Source organism: Schistocerca cancellata, chromosome 1 (genome assembly GCF_023864275.1).
Source record: "Schistocerca cancellata isolate TAMUIC-IGC-003103 chromosome 1, iqSchCanc2.1, whole genome shotgun sequence".
Classification (NCBI taxonomy): Eukaryota; Metazoa; Arthropoda; class Insecta; order Orthoptera; family Acrididae; genus Schistocerca; species Schistocerca cancellata.
This window is the reverse complement of record NC_064626.1, coordinates 146,579,189-146,600,831: the sequence shown is the minus strand read 5'-3', so window position 1 is coordinate 146,600,831 and position 21,643 is coordinate 146,579,189. Positions and strand designations below refer to the sequence as shown.

The 21,643-nt window shown below is 37.0% G+C and overlaps 1 protein-coding gene across 1 annotated transcript in view; it reads right to left on the bottom strand.

Moving 5' to 3' along the window:
• LOC126167210 (hydroxyacid-oxoacid transhydrogenase, mitochondrial) overlaps window positions 1-21,643 on the bottom strand; it is a 97,692-nt gene that overhangs the window by 70,652 nt on the left and 5,397 nt on the right. The window contains exon 2 of the mRNA XM_049920459.1: window positions 11,177-11,291. Coding sequence (XP_049776416.1) covers window positions 11,177-11,291 — 115 coding nt within the window. The remainder of the gene's footprint in view (window positions 1-11,176; window positions 11,292-21,643) is intronic.

Below are 21,643 nucleotides of genomic sequence, written 5' to 3'. Positions count from 1 at the left end.
TATTGTGGCAAAGATAGACACGAAGCCCACACCTACTACAGTAGTACAAGTTTATATGCCAACTAGCTCTGCAGCTGATGAAGAAATTGATGAAATGTATGATGAGATAAAAGAAATTATTCAGGTAGTGAAGGGAGAAGAAAATTTAATAGTCATGGGTGACTGGAATTCACTGGTAGGAAAAGGAAGAGAAGGAAACGTAGTAGGTGAATATGGATTGTGGCTAAGAAATGAAAGAGGAAGCCGCCTGGTAGAATTTTGCACAGAGAATAACTTAATCATAGCCAACACTTGGTTCAAGAATCATGAAAGGAGGTTGTATACATGGAAGAACCCAGGAGATACTAAAAGGTATCAGACAGATTATATAATGGTAAGACAGAGATTTAGGAACCAGGTTTTAAATTGTAAGACATTTCCAGGGGCAGATGTGGACTCTGACCACAATCTATTGGTTATGAACTGTAGATTAAAACTGAAGAAACTGCAAAAAGTGGGAATTTAAAGAGATGGGAACTGGATAAACTGACTAAACCAGAGGTTGTACACAGTTTCAGGGAGAGCATAAGGGAACAACTGACGACAGGAATGGGGGACAGAAATACAGTAGAAGAAGAATGAGTAGCTTTGAGGGATGAAGTAGTGAAGGCAGCAGAGGATCAAGTAGGTAACAAGGCGAGGGCTAGTAGAAAAGGAATACAAACAGGCAAAAAGGAATACAAACGTCTCAAAAATGAGATCGACACGAAGTGTAAAATGGCTAAGCAGGGTTGGCTAGAGGACAAATGTAAGGATGTAGAGACTTATCTCACTAGGGGTAAGATAGATACTGCCTACAAGAAAGCTGAAGATACCTTCGTAGAAAAGAGAACCACTTGCATGAATATCAAGAGCTCAGATGGAAACCCAGTTCTAAGCACAGAAGGGAAAGCAGAAAGGTGGAAGGAGTATATACAGGGTCTATACATGGGCGATGTTCTTGAGGACAATATTATGGAAATGGGAGAGAATGTAGATGAAGATGAAATGGAAGATATGATACTGCGTGAAGAGTTTGACAGAGCAATGAAAGACCTAAGTCAAAACAAGGCCCTGGGAGTAGACAACATTCCATTAGAACTATTGACAGCCTTGGGAGAGCCAGTCCTGACGAAACTCTGCCATCTGGTGAGCAAGGTGTATGAGACAGACGAAATTCCCTCAGACTTCAACAAGAATATAATAATTCCAATCCCAAACTAAGCAGGTGTTGACAGATGTGAAAATTACTGAACTATCAGTTTAATAAGTCACAGCTTCAAAATACTGACGCAAATTCTTCACAGACGAATGGAAAAACTGGTAGAAGCTGACCTCGGGGAAGATCAGTTTGGATTCAGTAGAAATGTTGGAACACATGAGGCAATACTGACCCTACAATTATCTTAGAAGAAAGATTGAGGAAAGGCAAACCTACGTTTCTAGCATTTGTAGACTTAGAGAAAGTTTTTGACAATGTTGACTGGAATACTCTCTTTCAAATTCTGAAGGTGGCAGGTGTAAAATACAGGGAGCGAAAAGCTATTTACAATTTGTGCAGAAAGCAGATGGCAGTTTTAAGAGTCGAGGGACATGAAAGGGAGGCAGTGGTTGGGAAGGGAGTGAGACAGGGTTGTAGCCTCTCCCCGATGCTATTCAACCTGTATATTGAGCAAGCAGTAAAGGAAACCAAAGAAAAATTAGGTGTAGGTATTAAAATCCATGGAGATGAAATAAAAACTTTGAGCTTCGCCGATGACATTGTAATTCTGTCAGAGGCAGCAAAGGACTTGGAAGAGCAGTTGAACGGAATGGACAGTGTCTTGAAAGGAGGTTATAAGATGAACATCAACAAAAGCAAAACAAGGATAATGGAATGTATTCGAATTAAGTCGGGTGGTGCTGAGGGAATTACATTTGGAAATGAGACAAAGTAGTAAAGGGGTTTTGCTATTTGGGGAGCAAAATAACTGATGATGTTCAAAGTAGAGAGGATATAAAATGTAGACTGGCAATGGCAAGGAAAGCGTTTCTGAAGAAGAGAAATTTGTTAACATCAAGTATAGATTTAAGTGTCAGGAAGTCGTTTCTGAGAGTATTTGTATGGAGTGTAGCCATGTATGGAAGTGAAACATGGACGATAAATAGTTTGGACAAGAAGAGAATAGAAGCTATCGAAATGTGGTGCTACAGAAGAATGCTGAAGATTAGATGAGTAGAACACATAACTAATGAGGAGGTATTGAATAGAATTGGGGAGAATAGGAGTTTGCAGCACAACTTGACCAGAAGATGGGACCGGTTGGTAGGACATGTTCTGAGGCATCAAGGGATCACAAATTTAGCATTGGAGGGCAGTGTGGAGGGTAAAAATTGTAAAGGGAGACCAAGAGATGAATACACTAAGCAGATTCAGAAGGATGTAGGCTGCAGTAGGTACTGGGAGATGAAGAAGCTTGCACAGGATGGAGTAGCATGGAGAGCTGCATCAAACCAGTCTCAGGACTGAAGACAACAACAACAACAACAACAACAACAACAACACCACTTTACGATCCTCCTCAATCACAGCAATCCATTTCCTTGGCTCAGTTTTGGCCTTACTTCTGTTTTAGTATAATTCTACTCTGTTTAGTCAACCTAGTGAATGCCATTCGTTTAATGTGATCATAAAATTAAATTCTTCATTTTGTCATGTCACGATGTATGTATGTGTATTATTCTATTTCCTTTTTACTTCTTAGCATACAAGTTCCTCAATCAGTAATTTTGGGGCCTAATATTTTCCTAACAATCTTTCTTTCTTCCTTTCATTCTTTTGAATTTCTTCTTTCAATTTAAAATTAAAGTTTCTGCTCCATAAAGACAGTCAGGTTTGATTACAGTTTACTGAATTTAGGAAGTTATTTTTTATTATAAACATTGTGTGTTAATCTGAATGCAGCTGCCATTTTTTGACAGCGAATGGCATCTGAGGTTTTTTCCAGACCATTTTCTTGTATGATTTCCCCCCAGGTATTTAAATTGAAAAACTCTTTATTTTTCCATATTTTGTGTTCAAAATCTTTGGTGTCTGTTCATTGTACGTCATTTATTCCCATTTTTCGAATGATATTTGTAGTCCTACTTTTTCTGTAACTTCAAGAATTTCAATCTGTGGTAATAGTCTTATCTGAAATTGCCAAATCATCTGCAGATGGAAAGCTGTCTAATATTACTTCTACCTAACTTAATTGGTTGATCTATATTTTGACTACTTTTTCTCTTGCCATTCTGTAACTACCTTTTCCAAAACACAGTTAAACAGTAAAGGGGAGAGTCAATCTGCCTGTCCAACACCAGTCTTTATATCAAATGGTTCAGAAATTCATCCATGAATTTAACTTTAGAGCTAGTGTCTGTTAACGTTTCCTTCATCAGTGTTAGAGTTTTATTATCTAGCCCTCATTCCTTTAAAATTCGGAAGAGAGATTCATGATCAACTGAGTCTTAGACCTTTTTAAAATCCACAAATTTACACACAATATTGTTACTAGAAATCCTTTGGTGCCTAAGGATAGGTTTTAAATCAAGAATTTGTTCCAGTCAGGATCTGTTTGAGCTAAAGTCTGCTAGGTATTCACCAATTTTAGGTTCTAACTGTACTTAGGATCAATCAAGCAAACATTGCAAGAGAATTTTGTATATGACCAGGAGAAGAGAGATTCCTCGGTAAATATTAACATTGGTTCTATTCCGATTTTATGCAATTGATGAATTAGGGCAGTTTCCAGTCCTCAAGTATTTTCTCAGTTTGCCAAACATGTCCAATCAGTTGGGTAATCTCTCTTTTAGTGTTTGGGCCAGCTGATTTTTGTAGTTCTGCAATTATACCATTTTCTCCAGATGCTTTATTGTTTTTTAGTCTCTTAATTTGTTTGGTTATTTCGATTTTGTCACGTTTTTTAGAGTTAGGGTTGGAGGGGTTAGTTTGCGATAGTTGGAATTTATTCGCAGGTTCTGGACAGTTTAATACTTTTTTCCAAAATATTAGCAAGTGCCTTACAATTTTCCTGATTATTATGAGCTAACTGCAATTTTCATTTTTGAAGCAAAGACTCTGAGGTTGGTAACTGGGTAGTTTTGTTTTGAATGTTTTTTATAAAAAGTTTCTTGTATTGCTCTTCTAGAATTCTTTTTCAATTTCTAACAGTTCGGCATTTTCACAGTTTCTTTCAGTCTGTTGGATTAATTTAGATGTTTCTTTTCTTACAGGTAGAATGGTGCTGTACATATTTTCAGTTTGTTACTAATCCAATTTCTGAATGGCTGTTTCACAATCCATGTTCCTCCAAGGGTGTTTTTGTTTCTTTCAAGGTGGAATAAAATTTTGTGCTGTTTTGATGAACTTTTCCTTTAGCCTTTACCAACTGTTGGATTATTTTTTTTTTTTTTTTTTTTTTTTTTTTGTCAAGTTCGCTTGTTAGAGTTAGGTAAGGTTTATTTTAGTGGTGCCAAATTTTGGGATAACTTTCCTTTTTTTCTCCCAAGAGTTTTTGGGGTCGAGGTTGAGGTTTTATTTTTATTCATGTTAAATAATAGTCAGAATCAATATTAGTCCCTTTCCTAACTTGAACATTTAAAATTTGTCAGTAGGATATGAAATTGCTATATGATCGATTTGAAATTTCCCAATGAATGTATTGGATGGTCACAAATTTTTTGTTTAGAAGGAGTCTTTTTAAAATGTGTTGATAGATTTTAAGGTTAAAATTTTTGCATCTTTTAACAAGTTTGGCCATTTTGGTTTATCCATTTATGCACAGGAAATCCACCCACCGTTTTCTTATATTATCTCTCTTTACCTAATTGAACATTGAAATCACTGTTAAAAATTTAGAAAGTTTGAGAGAATTTTCGAGATGCTATTTGACGTTTCCGAAGCTTCATTAACTTCTTCAGGTTTTTTACAGTTATCCTCATTGACTGACATATGGGCATTAATTAAAGTGTATGCTTTATTTGTGCATTTAAGATAAATCGTACTTAAGTCTATTATTAATGGGCTCTACTTTCATTACTGAATTTAAAATATTTTTGGAGACTACTAAAGCAACTCCCAGATGTTTATTATTAAGTATTCTTTTATACTTTTACTTTTTAAAAGACAATAACTGCCAAGATTCATGGTGTTATTGTCCTACATTCTTGTTTCTTGAAGGGCCAAAGTTTGAATCTTCCGTTCTTTTAATATATCTCCCAATTTATGAAGTTTACTTGGTTGCAAAAGTGTCTGTATGTTACGTGCTGCAAAAAATTTATTTGGTTTGGTTTTAAGATGGCCAGAGGACTCCAAGTTCCACTGTTGAATCTCACTGCATTTTAACACGGCTGCCCCGGAATCTGAAAGAGTAGTTGTGCCAGTGACACTTGTGGTGGATTGACCACCTGGGGTAATATTGTCATCATCAAAATGCTCCATGATGATTGTACCTGGAATCAGGTGGGGTTAACTCACTGAGTGAACTCATAGTTTTAATACTGAAAGTGTTATTTCCAGAATATAAATTTCAGCCACACCACTGTGAACATACGTTGACCACTTTGCTGCTTTCTAGAAGACAGACGAAAAGAGGATTTGGTTTGGTCTTGTTTTGCCTTGGTCTGGGACTGCTTATTCTCTATTCACAGCTGTCCACCATATCTGATGCAACATTCACTACCTGCCACCTGTGGTCCATACAATGCCCTAGGCAAGGTCAGCTTCTTAGACTTTTAGTTACAGAGTCTTGCAGCCTAGACTATTAATATTATAAAACAACTACACTCATTGACAGATGTAACTGCAAGAAGTTGTGTAATTTCTGTAGACAGTAGTATTTAAGAGCAAACATTTTGTTCTTTTGAGAGCCATGTTTGAGCAAGTTGGTGTCAGGCTAGAGCATAATTTGCATTTCTTGTTTTATTTCCTTATTTATTTTAAATTTAACAGACCTTGGGTACATAGCAACAGTCATAGCAACACCATACAAAAGACAACATATTTATTGGCAAAATCTGTTGACTGAGAACCTGTACTCAAAGCAGTATGTGTGACCATTACACTCCCACAACTAGGGATTATGGTAAGAGATTAGGACACTTACAAATGCATTGTCTCACTCAGTATTTAAATTGTGTAAGACAGAAAAACAATAATATTGGTATGATGTACCCTACATCAAGCACTGCGCAGTGGTTTGCACAACGTGTGTGTAGATGCAGATGATGATAGTAAAGCACATAAATAAAATTTAACAGTCAGCCAACTGGTTGCACACAACTCTTTTTTTAAAAAAGAACACGTTAACCAGGTTTCAGGTTTTGTTAGCTCTAAGACTATTTTCATCAGAATAGTAAAAGTTACCTAGAAAATTATACAAGGTACAGGTAATATACATGAAATAGTTACATATGTGGAAATTCTCAAATAAAAACCAGGAAACTGTACTTACATGAACTCGCATGACAACTTTTGAATTTTTCAGTAATAGTGCTATCGCCAAATGACATGGTTTTGTTCCAAGAGTCAAGAGTATAGGTAATAATAGAAAAAGATGGACACTTGTAAGAGTAATACAATCATAGTTGGAAGTGGCGGCACAAGTTAACTGCTGTAGCCAGCTGGAAGACCAGCACACACACAGCCTAAGAGACATCAGAGTAAATGGCATGTAAGCTGACACTGCCATGAGATGTACACAAGGATTAGTAGTGCCATCTAGTAACAAAACAGCAAACTTATAAACATCTATGACAAGAGCAAAATTACACAGCTGTAGGTATATATCAGTAACTGTTTCCCATACTCCTGTTAGTAATGATAAAAAATAATTAAAGCCATTAATAATAAAGTTAAAGTAAATAATGCTTTAATAATGGAGTCTGATAAAGGGAATTCCATTGTCATTGCTAAAAAGCAAGAATAAGTTACGAAAACCTTGGAGTCTTTTGAGGAAAATGATATTTCTGGGCTTCATGAGGATCCCACCTCTGTTTTGCAAAAGTAAATCACAGCCACAGTTAACGATGACAAATTTCTACTTAAACCTTACCAAAAAAGGCAGTTAATTAACATGACCTCTCAAGCTCCAATGTAATGTGTACAATTTAAAGTTCATACATTAGTACATCCTGTACATCCCATTTCAAATAGTAGGAATACTGCCTACCATGACCTAGCTATCTGCATGACAAATTGAAAAAAAAAAAATAATAATAATAATAATAATCTTTTGTTTTCCAGAATAATTATTCTATCTCCAACAGCCAAAACTAAGTCAATAAAATTAGAGACATACATTGTGATCAAGGTACTATGTTAATTTCTTTCGACATCAAAAATCTCTATGCAAATGTGGCAGCCAAAACAGTGTTGGACGTAGTAGTAAAAAATTTACAGCACTTCAAAAAAGATATTTCAGATGAACAAATTACTGATTTCATGAATTTGCTTCAAATTGTAATTAAATATAATTATTGCAATTTCAATGGGGAGTTATATCAACAACTTGATGGTCATGCAATGGGAAACCCATTTGCAGGAATCCTAGCAGACTTTTTATAAATTCTCTACAAGAAAAACATTTTAATTTTTCAGCTGTTGCATTAGGCATTATATCATATTCTAGATATGTTGACAATATTCTGATTATTTATAAAGGACCAAATAATGGGACTGATCACCTATTCAAAATCTTCAATGAACTTCATGAAAAAATTTCTGCCACCTGCAAGCTTGAAAACAAATTCCAGCAATTACACTACTTAGACCTTACTCTGACAATAGTAGATGATAAAGTTTCCTTTAATATCTTCCACAAAGAAACTTCCACTGATCAAATAGCACCTTTTACTTCAACAAACCCCCAGTCTCACAAAAAAGCCTTTTTTTCATTCACCTGGTCTTAGAGCTATTTCTATTCCCTTATCCGATTAAAATCTTGAAGCACAAATAAATTTGATCAAAACTCTCGCAGTTAATTATGGCTATGAACCCAACATAGTAAGTAACATTTTTAATAATAGAATGAAGAACAGAATCACCACTCTGGGTGTTTCCACTAATAACTGAAATTAAAAATTTTATTTCTATACCAGTTCTTGGACCTGTCTCTTACATAATACAACATCTTTTGCAAAACAAATATGATTGCAAAGTAGCTTTTTCCACCAACAACTCTCTAAAAAATAATCTTATTCAGTGTCTTGATTCAACACAGTCCCATTCGCAAAAGTCAGGAGTTTATAAAATCATCTGTGACTCTTGTCTGGCCTATTTCATAGGACAGACAGGGATAGCTATACCTGTAAGATCTAGACAACATCTTCTTGGAAAAAAGGTTACTGATATTCACAATTCATCCACTGCTGATCGCTTGTTAATCACAGGCCATAAGTCCAAGGAGTATCTACAGTCTGAGAAAAAAAGATCTCCGACTCAACATCCTAGAAGAGCTGAAAATTTTCAAACACCTGTCGTATAAAGACGGTTTTATTCTTAACAAACAATTGCAGTTGTTTAACAAAAACTTCTTTCAAGGTTTAGAGCCGTTACTTAGAACTGATTAATTTTTGGAATTTTTCCTCACAGTAGGATCACGATTGTCGGTTTTCCTTATTCTACTGTCATTGTAAGCCTTTATGTTAAGCTTTTATTTTAAAACTACCTGCAAAAAGGTGAATTTACTATTTTTGAACTTCCATTTTGCTTATTAACTAGGTACTATATGGCACTAATGTATATCTACAGCTACGTAATTTTGCTCTAATCGTAGATGTTTGTAAGTCTGCTGCTTTGTTACTGGATAGTGCTACCAATCTTTTGTCCATCTCGTGGCAGTGTCAGCTTACATGCCGTTTAGTCTGATGGCTCTTGTGCTGTGTATGTGCTGGTCTTAGCAAGCTACAGCAGTTAACTTGTGCCACCACTTGCAACTATGATTATATTACTCTGATAACTGTCTGTCTCTTATTATGACCTACACTCTTGACTCTTGGAACAAAACCATGTCATTTGATGACAGCACTATTGCTGAAAAATTTAAAAGTTGTAATGTGAGTTCATGTAAGTACAGTTTTCTGGTTATATAATTTTATAGGTAATTTTTACCCTTGTGATGAAGATGGTCTTAGAGTTATCGAAACCTGATTAATGTGATTTTTTTAAAGTTGTGTGCAACTGGTTTGCTGACTGTTACATTTTATATATTTGCATATATGTTTGCTGAGCATACAGCCAAAAAATGTTTAAAATATCAAGTAAAGCATATTTTGGAGATGATGATTTTAAATGTTCAGTAATTTTGTTGTGGCTCATACAGTTGAGACACTTTGCCTTGTACTGACAGTAGAGTAACAATTGTGTTTAAAAGTTTGTGCTTTCATGTGATAAATTTCTGTAATTACACTGCCAAACCAACATTTTCTGGGTTTCTATAGTCTCAAGTACATTCATTAATAATTGCTACTTTAAATCGACAGTGAGCAGCAACACACACACACACACACTCTTTGTTTCTTAAACAGTGGGTGGATTATGTGAAAGAGCACATACCAAAAATCAAAGAAGTTGTAAGTGAAAGAAAGAGAGAGAGAGAGAGAGAGAGAGAGAGAGAGAGAGAGAGAGAGAGAGAATACAGATGACAATGAACATACAGTATGGTGAACATTCGGTATCTAGTATCAAGCATCTGAAAGTGGACTGCAGAACTTACAATTATGTTTTGATAATGAGTTCAACAGTTACAACTAAGCACAGGGAGTAGCAAGTGTGATAGCAAACATGTAAAATAAGAAAGCAGTAAGTGATAATTCAACATACGAGGAAACAATAATACTAAAGAATAAATCGGCAATACAGGTGACTTTCTGATAGCAGCAGTGAACCCATTCCCAAGGAAACAAGGATGTAAAACATATAGAAGACAGGATAATGGATTAATGACACAAGATCATGAGAAATATCATAATATACCCAGAATTTTAAAATGAAAAAAAAAATCAAAAAAATCAAAAAAATAGGAAATTTACTTTTCCAATCTAATAGATATTTTAGATCACTCAGCAGATGATCCAGAATGTTTGGGGATCACAATTATCTTCTATACACGATAAAATCAATCACAAAAAAGAGTAATAAATTAATTTCATTGTTCTCTCATCTATTGTTACAATTATTGAGATTTTATTTCTTTTCTTACAAGAAATTTTATTTTCCACATGATAGTATACAAAAACAGCCAACATGAGCTAATTTCAACATTTGTTAATGTAAAAGATTCGAACACTGCTGACCCTAGACTGCATTTCCTGTGGTTCAAATTATTCACATGTTTCATTTATTACATTTTTTATTGTTAATGCCTCTGTTCATGGATGCAATTTAGTGTACATTTTTTTTAGCTAAAGCATAAAATCACTTAATTCATTACAAGCTATGTTACTACTTCCTCTGGTGATTTGTAGGCATTAGGATAGATTGTAATCGCTATGTGAACAAGAAGAAACAGTACAGAATCACTGTATTAACTGGACATTCATATGTATAAAATTTTCTGTATTCCTCTGTAGCAACACATTTCAAAAGCTTGTATTCTCTTCTTGCCTGTGATTTGTATCATCTATATTTCAGTTCGATAATAGACTACGCTTCAGATGAAATCCTTCAGAAAAGATTTCCAATTTAAATTTATATTCAATGTGAACAATTTTTTTCCTTTCTTTTTCAGAAGTGCTTTCTTGCTTTTTCCAGTCTACATTTTATATCCTGTACTCTGGCCATTGTCAGTTATTTTACTGTCCAAATAGCAAAACTCTTTCATTGCTTTTAATATCTCATTTCCTAATCTAATTTCCTCAGCATCACCTGATATGACAATATTCCATTACCTTTCTTTTATTTTTGATAATGTTGTTCTTATTACTTCTTTTCAAGACAATTAGCATTACATGAACTATTCATTCACTGTAGAACTTTCTTACTAAAACAGCTTACACTGGTCACATGCAAATTACGAACACTATTATCTTCTCATTAGTATCTATTTATTTATTTATTTTATTTATTGGTTATTTAGCCTGACCAGATTAGGGCCGTAAGGCCCTCTCTTATATCGGGACAGGAAATCTGTAGCCATACCTCAAATGCGTATTCCTTTTCATTCTGTGATGTGCTTGTGTGAGAATGCTGTACACATGAAGCTGACACAACATTCACTGGGCCAGCAGTGTGTGAATGAGCAGGGCACCTACACCTGAAAGAAAAAAAGTTAAAAGTTGTAAGAAAATGAGAGCTATTTTGCAGCTTTTAGGCAAAATTGTGGCAGACTACTTAAGAGTTTTATTACATTCAAGGATGTTTAGAAGTTAGCAGATATAGAATGTAGAACATTCAGTAAGAAGTATCTGAGAGTGAGATGTAGAACTTTTCAAATCACATTCTGATGACAAGTTTAGCAGTTACAAAATTTTATCTCGGTGCACATGTCAACTGGTTATCAAGTAGTAATAACTATTTCAGACACTAAAGGTACAGTACATTAAACTCTGATGAACCAAAAAAGGGTAACTGAAAAGTATAATGTTCAATGCTTGCTGAGAATTTTTTTCTGGCCCACTGGAAGTCAGCAAACAATTGGCTGTTGATAACAAACCCACTAAACTTGTTGCCAAGTTTATCTTCTTTGTTTGTACATTTCTGTGCTTGAAGATGTAGATACTGAGAGATTTAACAGAATACAAGCTACAGTAAGTCCAGCTCTAAACAAAAAACATTTGAGGAAGCAAACACTGCTGAAATTTTACAGTGTAAGTTGTTGTAACATTGATCCTTAGGAAAAAATGGGCAGTGCAGCAGATAGATGATGACATTGGCAAACATGAGCACCTGCAAAACAGGATACTTTGCTGCATCCACTGCCTCCACCATGCCCCCCCCCCCCCCCAAAAAAAAAAAAAAAAAAAAATCCCTTTCCACCTTTGCTGGTCTTTAATTTTAGTTTATTTCCTGTTTATTCACTTTTCAGAAGTATTATTCAATTGCACATTTTGGCTGATTCTTTTAGTTGGTATCCAACAAATGCTCATACTTTTTTCCTCAGATTTTTAATTTTCAGTGGCAATCTGAAAATCCCAGTATATAAATAAAAAAAATCTGTAGTGGGATTTTCTATTTTTATTTACTAACTTGTATGTGGGATACATACTGGATTAAGTCATGTAAGTACACACTTCAAATCATTAATTAAAAAGTGGAAAGAATAAAGATAATTCATCTATATCTGTAGTGAATGGAACAAAGAAAAGTTGTCAATGAAGTTAAAAATGACAAAGTCCAAATCTATTGCAATCAGCAGCTCCTGCATAGATCAACTCAGTGGTGCCTGCATAGACCAACAATTACATGACTGTGCTTGTGAACTACTGCTGTGTTATCTGCCTATGTTTCTTTGAAATGCCATTCATTCACACAAGTGCCCCCCCCCCCCCCCCCATTAATAACGTAGAATCCGTAAATCCACAACTCCCGTGGATGTAGGCTGCTTATTTTGAGATCACTGTCTGAGGTTGCAGGTTCATGGGTGTATTTTAAATCTGATGTGGTCTTAACTTATTTACACCAGATAGGACTAATGTGGGATATTGAACATATACAGAGAAGGGCAGCACGAATGGTCACTGGTTTGTTTAATCCGTTTGAGAATGTCACAGAGGTACTGAAGGAACTAAAATGGCAGACTCTTGAAGACAGGCAAACTATCCTGAGAAAGTGTATTAATAAAGTTCCAAGAATTGGCTTTAACTCATTACTCTAGGAATATACTACAACCCCTCACATATCACTCATATAGGGATTTTGAGGATAAGATCAGAATAATTGCTGCACACACAGAGGCATTCAAAAAATCATTCTTCCCACATACCATATGTGAATGGATAAGGAAGAAACCCTAATAACTGGTACAATGGAATTTACCCCCTGTCATGCATCTCATGGTGGTTTGCAGAGTACAAATGTAGCTGTCGATGTAAAAAACAAAAACTCTGTATAATTTACTTATTATTTTCTGTAAAAAAGCAATATCACAAGTGAGATGCGCTGAAATATCTCCCTGCATTAGTGTTTCCACCTTAACAGTGGGCAAAAGCAATAAAGCACCAACTTTAAAAATATGCTTAACTTTAGCTGTTAAAGCTTATTCTGGCTACACCCATCAGTGTCTTGCTGAAACTCCCTCCACTGCCCACACCTTCCTGAAAGGATGCTAACAATAGCAGACTGAAAATATCCCCCTGTGATTTCCATAAGAAATTTACATTTGCAGAAGTTATTTACATTTTTAATAATTTCAGCAAAGCATGGAGTAATAGTGACATTACTCTTTCCACAGAAATTTCTCAAACAAGTGAAAATTTTTCACTTTGGGGTTCCATTTACAAAATACCTGATGATGTTTTGAGTTTCTGTTTAGTATGACTTCTGCCCCACGTTTCGTTTTTGTAAATACGTCTCATCTTACTGAACTCACTCTCATAGTGAACAACATGTTATTGGAGGTTGCATTCTTTTATAGTGAAATAAACATAATACACCATAAAATATTCTTTTAGTTTCACATATTTATGATTTTTTTCCTTTGCTATAGATATTTTATGCGACAATGGGGGTTGCCATAGGATGCATTGTGGGAAATGTGGCAAAGGTTTCACTGGGGCAAATGTGGTAGGGGGAACTCTGGAGATGTCACTAAGGACCTGCCTTAGAAGTGCAAAAAATGCAGCAGAAACAGGTTAATAGAGGAGCAGGAAAAGAAGATCTGTGCCATTCAGAAACAGCTGAATCAAGGTAGGAGAGACATAGCTAGGATGAATAAAGGGAGTGGTGAGTGGAGTGGTTAGGGAAAAGGCAGTTGGTAGTAAGGCTAACAGGAGGATGCAGCCTGACAGTTTTCTTGTGTGTACCAGTAAAGGGTTCCAGCTACCAGAGTTGAGGAGAGAAGAGCCTCAAGATGGTGTAGAAGTAGGGAATGTTCAACAATCTCTGCTTGTGAGTAGGAAGGCTAGGAATAAGACTAATATCAGAAAAAAAAAAGGTTTTGGTGCTAGGCAGCATTCAATTGCAAGAGAAGCTAGTGGAGAAATATCAGATAATCAGCAATTTCAAGTTGAGTGCTGTCTGAATCAAGTGTCTGAAAATTTAGGGCCTTTCCATAAGAAGTTCATGAAAGGTAAGCTGATTGCATCTTAGGAACAGGGCACACAATTAGTTGGTGACCTAAGTATGATAGCTTCCCTAACTGGTAGCACCCATGTGAGCACATTTGAGCTGTTCCAACAACATGATTGGCCACATAGCTGGAGTTTGGGCTGAGGACTACTGACCGGACACACATTGCACTGGTGCCAATAACAATTATCAGGAGATAAGGCTATACTAGGTTCAAATGGTTCAAATGGCTCTGAGCACTATGGGACTCAACTGCTGTGGTCATAAGTCCCCTAGAACTTAGAACTACTTAAACCTAACTAACCTAAGGACAGCACACAACACCCAGCCATCATGAGGCAGAGAAAATCCCTGACCCCGCCGGGAATCGAACCCGGGAACCCGGGCGTGGGAAGCAAGAACGCTACCGCACGACCACGAGATGCGGGCGCTAAATTAGGTATAGTCTGCACCCCAACTAGACTGAAATGGGGAGATTGCCAGAATTCATTAATGAAAATATAGCCCACATATGGTCAAGTACGAGTCTTAGTATGTAGCAATACTACACCTTTTCAGGATAATCATGACAACACGCTCACTCCCCTTTAAAGTTTCTCAATAAATTTTGATATTTCTTCAGTGTGTTCATGAAAGGTAGAATGTACCACAACAGAGTGCACGAGCAACACACAAATTTGCTCAGAATTATCTATTCCTCATTAAAGTGTGCAGTCTACTAAAAAGATAGTACACCAGTTTTAAGCTGAATTCCAGTCTATAAATAGTACAGTGGTAAGTATTACAGAGCACTGGTAGACAGAAAATTAAATACCATATACAGTACTATCATTATATGAAAGTGCAAGTTGCTATTGTAGAACTACCTTAAATGGTGGGAGAGGGGGGGGGGGGAGTAAGCATTAATATGTGGTGTACATATTAAAGCTAGAGAAGATCTGATAGTAATTAGTACATACAAACATTTTGAATTGCCAGCCACTGAATTAACAAAGCTAGTCATCCATTAGAAATTAACCATCCTGTATGTGTACCATTCACCTAGTGTTAATGTGTCCACTTTCTTCGGCAAATTACTTGGAATCCTGGGAAGAGCCTCAACCTCCAAAACTAACTTACTAGCATGTGGAGACATGAATAGTAATACAAGTCACAAGAGTGAAATTACTAATAACTTACTCAACATTTATGTACTTTTAGCAAATCACAAATGGTAAACACTGCTATTAGGATATCAAAAACTTCACCATCAGTCTTAGGCTGAATGGAAAACTTTGTAAATGACTGCTTCTCTGATATTGAGAAAAGCTTTCAACAAAACCTTGCTGAAACACACACAGCATCCACAATGACAGGCACAGCAAGCACAGTTTTGTTGATTCCTTCTATATCCCCAGCCTTTCACCTGAAATAATAGCTACCACTAATACAGTTGTGTCTGGCAGTTTGCCGACACTCTAGCTCACTGTTGATGCCACCTTATGAAATTCAACACACTGGTTTGTTGACAAGAGAACTACTTGCACCCGCTCTGAAAACAGGCGGCACTAGATTCATCACTACAGGCACCAGTTTCGTCATAGTTATTATTACAGTCAACAGCACTGCAGTCATGGCCACTACTTCATATCCACAAGTCACTTGCCCACCGAGTCCATATCCTTTCACTGGGCATGTATTTACAATAGTGACCGGCTGCTATACAGTCGGTTCAATTTGCTGAGCTGAAGAAGGATATCCTCCTCACAGCATCCAAGCAGCTAGCAGTGACAGCTGCCATACGAAGTTTGACATCAGGCCTCCATGGCCACAATGGGCTGCCAGCCATCTAGAATGAACCTTAGTCTCTCTGGCATTGGCCTCCACAGACTCTGGGCACCAGAACTTCATATCTGCCAGTGTTTATTGACTATAGTGATTGTGGTCAAGGACAGCTGCCCTCCAAGTGGTCCTTCTGGACTTAGAATAGTAGTATTTCACTCAGCAGTGATTACAGTCAGAACCAGACATAATTACTTAAAGAGTTTGTATCTTCATCACAAACTCTAAGAAACAATTATTCAGTATCAATTACTAATCATGAAGATCTATTCTTTGTGTTCAGTTATTCTTTCCTCTTGCTGCATCAGTGGACTTAAGTGTGACAATTCTTTCATGCTTGCTAAAATAATGTGAGTCTGGGTTTATATTTATATGGAAATCTTATATTGCATTATGAGTCCATACAAGGTCACTACAGTTCTGGCAATGAGACTAAAATGCTATGCAATTTCTACCAATTGTAACTGCAACAAGGTGTCAAATGAAAGACTGAGTTTGACGATTTCTAATGTAGCAAGTGCATTTACAGACACTTTCCAACACTTTACATAATTGGGAGAATTGATATAAACAACTTTCAGTGGAGGGCAACTACAGCTCAGACGCATTATGAATAACAATAACAATACTCAACAGTCAATAACATTGTTATTGTTATTCATTGCTACAATCATAATTGGCAGTGCCATTGCCAGTGACACTAATCTTGTTTTCTCCTTCCAGCACAGTGACATAGCAATAGGAATTATTCATGCAGCTACCACTTTCCATGCAGCAGCTTCATAAAAGTAGGTGATTCTTCTCAAAAAGTTGTCCCATCTGGACCCCCCACAAGGACGATGCTTCCACCACCATCTCAAACATACAGTGAGGGAATGGAACCATGGCCAGCCTTTATCACATGGCTGGAGCACCACTCTGTGGCCTCAACAATGTGCCTGTTTACTGAGCTATTCCACACCTACAGGTTGTAAAACCCTGCAACTTAGAAACCCAGGTTGTAACATGATATCTTATTGTATGTCCAATTAAAGGCCCAACTAACTGCCTATTATGTTTCACACAATTTTCATGCTCATGTGCACGGTCAACACTCATAGGAGTCTTCCACAATACTACAGGATTTACTGCCAGTCCATCCTATTTGTCAAACCCTTTGTGCCCATATGCAACACATGCATTTCATGACATCTTCCATGGTGCTAGATTCACCACGAGAAACACCAGCTTCACCAACACCTGTGCAAGTATCGCTGTCAACAGCACTACTATCATGAGTGTTACTTCACATCTGCTAATTACGTGCCCACTGAGTGCCAAGCCAATATCTATCTGCCGGGCATGTACTTATGAGGCAGCCTGGCTGTTATGCAATTAGTTAAGTTCGCGTGAGTCAAATGAGGATTTATTCATTGCAGTGTCCAAGCAGCCAGTAGTTCCAGCTGCCACACCAACTTTGACATCGCACCTTCACAGCCACAACGAGCCTCCCACTGGCCCCCATGGACTCAGGGCATCAGTAATTTGTAACTGCTGTTTACTAATCTTAGTTCCAGTGGGTAACGACAGTTGTCCTCATAGTGGTCTGTCTGTACTTGTCAATTTTGCTATTTATGCTCAGCAGCGATTGTGGTAAACACCAGACATATTTTACTTCAAAAACCCCTAAGAAACAATGATTCAGAATGCAGTATTGATCAAGAAGATCTAATCTTTGTGTTCAATTGCTGCATTGGTGAACTTTATTTTAATAAGCATGAAAGAATTCATACTAAAGTGTCTGTGGCTTTATATCCACCTGGGAATCTTTTTGCAATGTGAGGCTGTCTCGCTAAATTTCCCACAAGAATTTTAAGTCGGGAAGATAATACATAAATTAAAAGAATAAGACATCAGAAATCATAAATTAAGTTCCAGGTTCTCTTCTGAAGCTGTGCATATACAGCATACAGTCCCATTAACAAACATAATGAATTCATCATTTATGTCCATCTATTTTTCCTGAATACATAAAGCACGAACAAGCTATGTCCTTACTAAAGGAAGGTGATATGGAGAGTACTGAAAACAACAGGCCACTTTTACCACTGCCTGCATTATCAGAATACCTGAATTGATTATGAAAAATAGACTAATAAGTTACATTGATAAATTCAACCTTTTTAAAGAAGCACAGTTTTTTCCCCAGTGGAAGAAGTACAACATCTGACATTAGCAAGTTCACAAAAGTACCACCCAATGTTCTTGACAAGGATGCTTGTGTTACAAGCATGTTCTTAGACTTGTCCATGACTTGACATAGTTGGCTGTAAATTTTTTAAGGTACATAGACCTGTTTATTTCTACAATGTTTTACATCAGTTTACATTTAGCTATTTTTCTACATAATCACCATTTCTGTCAATGCATTTTTGTAGACACTGGCAGTTTTTGTATGCCCATGTCATACCACCTCACTGCCATGCTGTTTAGAAAGTTATGAACCACTTCTTTCACCTCGTCGTCCAAGCTGAATCGCTGGGACCACAATTAATGCTGACAGGTACTGTGAGATCTGAAAAAACTCAAGTGGGCACTTCAGAACTGGAGAAGAGGAATGTTTAGCAAGGGCGTACACATTCTCCACGACAACACTCGCCCACACATCGCTCAGCAAACCATTGCTCTCCTGCAACAGTTTCAGTTGAACATAATCACCCATCCATCCACCCTATAGTCCTGACTTGGAGCCCAGTGACTATCACCTGTTCCCTAGGTTAAAAGAACATTTGGCCGGAAAGTGATCCAGCTCCGACGACGGGGTGAAAGAAGAGGTAGCATGGCGGTGAGCTGGTATGACATGAGCATACAAAAACTGCCACAGTGTCTACAAAAATGCATCGACAGAGATGGTGATTACATCGAAAAATATCTAAATGTTCAAGCTGTAAACTGATGTACACCATTGTAGAAATAAACAGGTCTGTGTACTTATAAAAAAATAGGAGACATCACTTTAGGGATTACCCTTGTAGCAATCAAGCTCACTGTAAACAACTGCTTAAAGAACTGGGTATCATTACTGCATGAAGTGCATGCACCTACCAGTCTGCTGTGCATGTCAGGGAAAACATTAGAAAGTTTTTCACTAATGGGACTACAGTCAATCATGGAAAGAGAGATCATATGGGCTTATATTTGCCAGGGAAAAACAAACAAAAAACCTCCAAACTGTGTTTCCTATCAGGGAATAAAACAGCTTAAAAAATTGTCCAAGGATACCAATTGAAGACAAAGTGTGTAAATGAGTACGCAATCATGTTGCACTACTTTATTTCTATAGTACTGTCTCACAGGCACAGGCTCCATGGGGCCTGAGGGGGCCGAGCCCTCTCAAAAATTTGTTTGGTGGGGGGGGGGGGGGGGGGGGGGGCAGAGCCCACCAAATAATTTAATAAAATTATTAGTTATATTATGCTTTGTAAAATCACAAAATTATGTTGGAATTGTTTATTTTATTGTTTGACAATAGTCACCTTTTAAAATACATTCAGTAATGAGCAAAAACAAATAATTATTATGGTAGTAAGCAGGTTAACTGAAAACAAATGGTGTGAATCATTACAGTGTTACAGTGCTCCAGGCACACTTAGAATTGGTCCCGGTGTGCGAACCTTTGAGTAAAGTCTGGCGCCAGCTGCGGCTGCAGCGACATTGAAAGGTCTGGAGCAGAAGCGCCTGGAACCCTCCGCCTCGCGTCGCCTTGATGCTTCGACACATTGCAATGCCACGGTTATATAAAGCCCACCCCGCTGTTTCAATCATTCAGTGTGGATAGTTTCGTTCAGTGCATGCTGCAGACATGTTTTAGTGTTCCGACTTTATAGTGTCTAGTGGGCTATTTTATATGACAATATTTTATTCCTTTACTTTAGTGTCTTGTGAATTAAGTTTGTAATGGATAAATTTGTTACCAAAAAGGCACGCTTGGAAGTTGTTGATGCTGCTACAAGTCAACCGCCAACAATTATTGTGTCATCAATTGCTTCATTGTCTTCAGGTGAAAACTGCTCACAGCCGAAACTTGGACAATCCGGTAAGGGAAGATCATTTCATAAGTCGTGGTTGATCAAATATACATGGCCAGAATATGAAGCATCTACCAAAAAAGTTTTTTGCATAACGAACCAGCAAAGAGGCAGATGCTAAAAATCTATTACAATTTTCTTTTTTTTTTTTTAAACAAAAAAAAAACCTAAGGTAGATGCATTTACTTCCGTAGGGTTTTCTATCCTGAAAAAGGCTTTGGAAAAATTTTGTCTTCACGAAAATATGTTTACACATAAAAAAGATGTTCTGAATCTACATTCTATCACTAACTGAAGTGTGGCCTCCCAGTTGAATGAACAGTTAGATAGTGATATGAAGAAAGGCCATTTAGCTCTTGAGAAAATTTTTACTACTGTGCAATTTCTACCCCAACAAGGACTAGCAATTGGAAGGCACGAAGCTGTAAACTCATTTATTTTTTAAATTGTTGGAACTCCAGAAGAATGACATACCCGAGTTCAAATATTGGTTAGAGTGTTCGAGGTATACGAGGACATCCCACAATATTCAAAACGATATCACTGATCTACTAGGAAAGTCTGTGTTGAGAAAGATACTGGCTTCAATCACGAAGACTGAACATTTTTATACTATGGTTGACGTAGCAAGTGATTCTTCGATTCATAAACAAATGTCATTTTGTATTTGTACTGTCGATGATTCCTTAATCATCAACGAAGACTTTATTGCCTTATACAAGACCCCCAACACTGAATCACAAACTCTGTTTAGTATTTTAAAACATGTTTTTGCTCATTTTGATTTGTCAATGGATAACTTAAGAGGACAGTGCTATGATGGTGTCTCAAATATGAGAGGTAAGTTCAAAGGACTAAAAAAAGTTAGTTTTGGATATACAACCAAAAGCTCATTACGTGCACTGCACTGGTCACAGTTTAGACTTGGCAGTTGTAGACAGTCTCCGCCATCTTACGTCTATGAGCAATATTATGGCTTTAGCCAAGGACTTAATAAACATTGTAAGGGAATCCAACAAAAGGATGGGACTTTTCAGAAGCATACGCTGTGAGAGCGCAAACGACCACTTTGCCCAACTCGATGGACTATGCGTGCTTCTAGTATCTTGAGAATATTGAAAAACTTTGAAGAACTTCTGGAGGTTTTTGAAACATTTTCTGCAGAGAACAAAACAGAGGCAGATTACAAACGTGCAGGCTGCCTTGAGTCAATGTTACAATTCAAGACTTATTTCTCTTTACGTCTTTATTGCCATGCAATGAACCCAGCAGAGAATGTCAATGAAAAAATTCGATGCCCTCATCTAAGTGTTGCTAACCTGGAAAAAATATGAGGGCTTGATGTGTATATTGAATGGAAGGCATGAGAGTTTTGAACATTTTTGGGAATTGTGTTTAAATGAAAAACCCTCACAAGTTTATGGTCCTTCACTTCCTCGGAATCTAATTACAACAAAGAAGTATGAAAACAACAAAGTAAGCTCACCACACA